General features: G+C 34.5%; 1 protein-coding gene across 2 annotated transcripts; it reads left to right on the top strand.

The window, feature by feature from the left end:
* Positions 1-1014: 1014 nt before the first annotated feature.
* Positions 1015-4188, top strand: LOC130954604 (uncharacterized). Of its 2 annotated transcripts, none has more exons than XM_057881361.1 (6): positions 1015-1239; positions 1640-1881; positions 1972-2230; positions 3264-3443; positions 3550-3705; positions 3806-4188. In XM_057881361.1, exons 1-6 carry the CDS (start codon positions 1210-1212, stop codon positions 3977-3979), a joined length of 1041 nt encoding a protein of 346 aa, XP_057737344.1. In that variant the 5' UTR covers positions 1015-1209; the 3' UTR covers positions 3980-4188. The 2 variants fall into 2 exon arrangements, with proteins under 2 accessions (XP_057737344.1, XP_057737345.1); XM_057881362.1 differs by having other exon boundaries at positions 1051-1239; positions 1658-1881.
* The last annotated feature ends 877 nt before the right edge of the window (positions 4189-5065 follow it).

Raw genomic sequence — 5065 nt, 5'->3', positions numbered from 1 at the left:
ATCTATTTGAATATTACTCTTATTGTAATGAGTTCGAAATTCGAATGATTTCAATGTTACAACTTAAATAAAAGAAATTTCATATATACAAATAAGTATCGAGTGCTTTCAAATTCTAGACTATACAGTAGTATATATAATATATAATATATATAGTCAAGTGGTTTATTATTGAAGGAAAGTCACGAGCATGTCCTTTAACGAAGCGGGGCTGCACACTCATGAATCATGATATCGTTTTTCTTCGGTTACACTCTTTCAGGGAACAACAGAAAGCGTTATGAAAATTGCCTACGCTCAAAGATACTAATCCATATAAATACATCTTTTTCAGTAAAAAAATACCTGAGAGAATAAAATATGATCTCTCACCTTTAATTTTATAAGTGAGACTAAAATTAATTAAAAAAAATAATAAAATATTAGATTAAATATTTAATAGCATTCAGTTTTTATTTCGCCGAAGAAGATCCACTCCTCTAATCTATAATCCATGGTGCTTAAATAAATTTGTATAGATATGGAAGAATTCAAATATTTGAGTAAGATATTCTTACTCGTTTGTTTAAATATATATTGAAGAGTTCAAATTTTATTTTTTATATATACAATCTGTTGTTGGACAATAATATATTTTAAATAAAAATTAGATTCACCATAAAATAGATAAAATTAATAGTATTATAAAAAATAAAAAAATAATATTATATAATTATAAAAATTATTATTTTTGATTAATATTTTATTAATATAAAAATAGAATATTAATCAAATGTTAACCAATATTAATAAAAAATATTAATTCGATAACTTTTTCTTTTGAAATATCCATTGTCGTTAAACCGGAAAATTTGCCCAAAAATAAAAAGGGCAACGGTCGAAGTTTGCAATTTTAGAGAAAAGCAGTAAAGCACTTTATTACCCTTTATTCATCAATTCGTTATCCACGCACGAGACCAAAAACATATACATAAATAAATCTAAAAATAAGATAATTACTAAAATAAATAAATAAAAGAATTGAAGAAAGCTCCTAGTCACTCACTCACACACCCTTTTTCATCATCATCGAAACCCTTTCGCTTTTCCTTCAATCTTCTTCTCTCTACGGGTTTCAGCAATCAATGAGAGCTGAAAATCAGCTTTAGAATCCAAAAGAGTACCCCCAAATATGCCTTTTCATTTTCATTCCTTTTGAGCTCGTCAACAATGGCCGATGATCTATCTTCCATCGCCAAGGTTAGTGTGTTTTTCCCCTTTCTTGTTTGGTTTTGTAATTTCCTGTTTTTTTATACTTCGGTCATGTGTCATGTTGGCTCTTACCATTCAAATCCTCCAAAAAACATGAGGTGAAAGATTCCCTTTTTGGTTTTGTTTTCTCATGAGGTGGCACGTGAGATTGTCCGATCTGGTTTCTTAAAATAACCTGAAATCGAATATGTGAGTGCATTTTTTGAATGCCAATGGGGTTGTGATGTAGATTCTGTTTGCATTTGGTTGGTTAGCTCAGTGTTATTAATCTCTATTTCATGTCCTGGATCAACATTGATGAAGTCTTTAATTGTTTATATATTTATGTGTGTGTAGTTGTTGTATACCATACATGTTGAATTAAATTATTGTACTATAATGTTTACAGGATGTTTTCCTTGTAAAGGGTTTGAAAAATACTACTTTGATATGGAGGATGGTCGTGTTGACCCTTGCTATGGTCTGTGGTGTGTATATATGTTCTATTTGTCTAAAGCAAATAGGCATAGGCACCGCCAGCAAGATTGGATTTTTAGATATCAAGATTGTTGACAAGCCGTGCCCGGAACCTAACATTGAACCTTGGGAGATTCCTTATGTTCACTACCCGAATCCCAAAACTTACAGCAGGTGAAGGATGGTGCACTGCTCAAACCTGAGATTTTAGTTGCCAAATCCGTGTGGATTTTACTGATGTTGCTTCTGTGGTGTGTTTGTTAGGGAGGAATGCGCTTGCAGCCCTGTGCGGTATTTCGCTATTCTGTCGATGCAGAGATCTGGGAGTGGATGGTTCGAGACATTTTTAAACAGTCATGCTAACATAAGCTCAAATGGGGAAATATTTTCAGTTAAGGCGAGGAGGAGTAATATGTCCACAATAACAGAGACGCTGGATACCATTTATAATCTAGACTGGGTCAGTAGCGCTTCAAAAAACGAGTGCACAGCTGCTGTTGGCTTGAAGTGGATGCTTAATCAGGTGGATGTTGTTTTGTTTACTACTGCCCCTATCTTTCATCAAATTTTTGTCTTGCGTGATGTTCATCTTTGTATCTATTTCTCCTTCTGATACTTGAGCCAAAATTGGACAAACTTGTGTTATTTGTGGACATTAAAAGTGCATTAGCATGTTGAATTCTTCCAATACTGAACCTCTTACGAATTCTGATATCATCTCTTGTCAGATGGTCGAAGAAACAAAAAATTGATTAATGGTATATCCATGTAATGGTTCAAAGTGTGTTTGTTCAATGAAGTACCTCTAGAGAATGCGGTGTGCCTTCTCACATGGCTTAAAGAGGCCTACATTTTTGTATCGCTTTAACCTTGCTTCTTTTTATGATGCCTTGTCCTCTGTCTGTGTTCTTTTCTTTCTCACCATAATTTTTTTCCCTACGAAAAATATTACTGTTGTTGGTTGTTGTACTAAAAATAGAAAAGAGTGATGTACCTATAAATGGTGGTCTAGAAATCTTGAGATAAGCAGGAGTTATCTTTCAAAACCCTAATGGTCAAATTTATGCTTTACAACATATATGCACCCTTCACTAGTTATATTTCTTCTTGCTATCGACTTATCATTTTCCTAATTGTTAAGCTTTTAGTAAATTGCCCTTTAACAGTTAGGTACCATATGATGCGGAAGCTCCTTTTCTACAAGTTGATTTTCAAAGGGGAGATACAATATTTGAACAGATACAGTAATATGTCACCCAGTTTTCCCCAATGTTCAGTGAATACTGTATTATATTAGATACGTTTTTATTAATAGAATGTCTGCGTCGTTCTACTTGAGCGACTATGCACTTGTTAAACTAGTTTCTGATGCGCAAAGACAAGATTTCATTCAATAAGCTTCCCTATATTTGCCCTCCCTCTCAATATTTTTGACATCTGGCTTTTAATTTTTAAATTGCATACACAGATACCAACATGGCACTAGATTCTTTCATGCATGATCATTTTAAGCTTATAAGGCATCTGATTATATCATAATCTATATTTTAATGCAGGGATTGATGCAGAATCATGAACAAATTGCTGAGTACTTCAGAATACATGGTGTTTCAGTCATATTTCTTTTCAGAAGGAATCTTTTGCGCCGGATGATTTCTGTAATTGCAAATGAGTACGATCGGAGTGCTAAGACATTAAATGGAACTCATAAATCCCATGTTCATTCGCCCAAGGAGGTCTCTCTCTCTCTCTCTGGAATGTGGCAAGATGCTTAATTGGTTAACATAACATCATCAAAGACTGTTGATATTTCATGTTAATTGGTTATGACTATGCTTTCAGGCCGAAATACTTGCACAATACAAACCCAAACTCAATTCATCAATATTGATACAAAATTTGAAGCAAGTAAGCGAAACCACCAAGAAGGCTCTGGAGTATTTCAAGAGCACCAGACACATTCTCGTATATTACGAAGATGTTGTCAAGAACCGGACCGTAAGTCAAGAACCACATGTTGCTCGGTATCTGCTTCGTATTACTTTTATACATGCACATGACAAGCACTTGATGATTCATTTCCTTCTCTTGTTTTCAGAAATTAATGGATGTTCAGGATTTTCTGAAGGTTCCTCGCATGGAACTAAAGACACGTCAGGTTAAGATACATAAAGGAACCTTATCCAGCCAAGTCGAAAATTGGAACGATGTAGAGAAGGCACTCACCGGAACACCATTCGAGAATTTCCTCCATGAAGATTACCGTAGATAACGCAGCTGGGTATGTACATACCTCATGCCCTCTTTGTCTTTTTTCTTTTCCCTCTATTTCCCTTAATGTAAGCCTTCCCCCTATTCTACGCGGCAAGAGCCAACAGGGACGACCGCCACCCTGTTGAAATTTTGGCCAGGGCTCCCTCATCTTTGTACTCAATCTTATGTTGCTAATTTGCCTGGTTATTCAATTTAATATTTAATTCATTCTTTGCATTTTTCTCACTTTTTTTTTTTTTTTTTTACCTTTTTGTTCAACTCTTGTATTGGAGCTATAAGAGAACCTTCTGTTTCAGTTTACATTTTCTTTGTCCCATCAAGTTTTTCTTTCCCCACAATCAGCAGATAGATATTTAAATCACTTCTTCCGTTTCCTTTGATCTGTCACCGTCTCTTTTTGGTATATCATTGTATCCTTATCAATGAATGTATCTATTAGCTACATACTGTGACAGATAAAATGGGTGTGGAGAAAGAGAAATTTACGTTAGAAACCTCCAATATTGAACTAATTTGGGTTGGTCTAGTAGTCAGCTCACTCGTTCGCTTAAGCAAATGTCGAGGGGTTCGAATCGTATATTGTGCATGCAGTAACCTATTGGTTAGTAGTAGACCCCTAAATGGAGTTTAGATTCGCGACGGATTAGTTCTTAGCGTGAATACTGGGTCAACCAAACAAAAGAGAAACCTCCAATATTGTGAAAATTGCCAATAGAGAGCACAACTGAATTATTGTTTCACATTTTTTATAACGGTTAATTAATTTAGCTGCGCACAGCTGTAAACGTTTAAGGTTGTTACACAACAGCCTGTGTACATGTCATTTTCATTATTATATTATAATATTATCAAGTCACCAAAAATATTATAGTATTATTACAGTAGTCATGCCAACTCTGAATTCTGAACCAAAGCTGGGAGTGAGTTGTAATATCTCTCAGGATTCACATTATGCTGCAAGTCAAAATGGAAATTTGAGGCCGCATAATGTCGTTTTTGGGTTCTTAGTAAAAAAATTAATTGTCTGCCGTGCAAGTAAACAACATCAATGAGTCCAAAGTCCATGACTCGATGTACTACGATT

Source organism: Arachis stenosperma, chromosome 10, assembly GCF_014773155.1.
Source record: "Arachis stenosperma cultivar V10309 chromosome 10, arast.V10309.gnm1.PFL2, whole genome shotgun sequence".
NCBI classification, from domain to species: Eukaryota; Viridiplantae; Streptophyta; class Magnoliopsida; order Fabales; family Fabaceae; genus Arachis; species Arachis stenosperma.
Note: the sequence above shows the minus strand (reverse complement) of the source record. Positions and strands in the feature narration are given on the sequence as shown.

Coding starts and splice junctions, on each gene's coding strand:
- LOC130954604 (XM_057881361.1), top strand. CDS start 1,210: ATGGCCGATGATCTATCTTCCATCGCCAAG. Junction 1,882..1,971: donor AATCCCAAAACTTACAGCAG/GTGAAGGATGGT, acceptor TGTGTTTGTTAG/GGAGGAATGCGCTTGCAGCC. Junction 3,706..3,805: donor ATGTTGTCAAGAACCGGACC/GTAAGTCAAGAA, acceptor TCTTGTTTTCAG/AAATTAATGGATGTTCAGGA.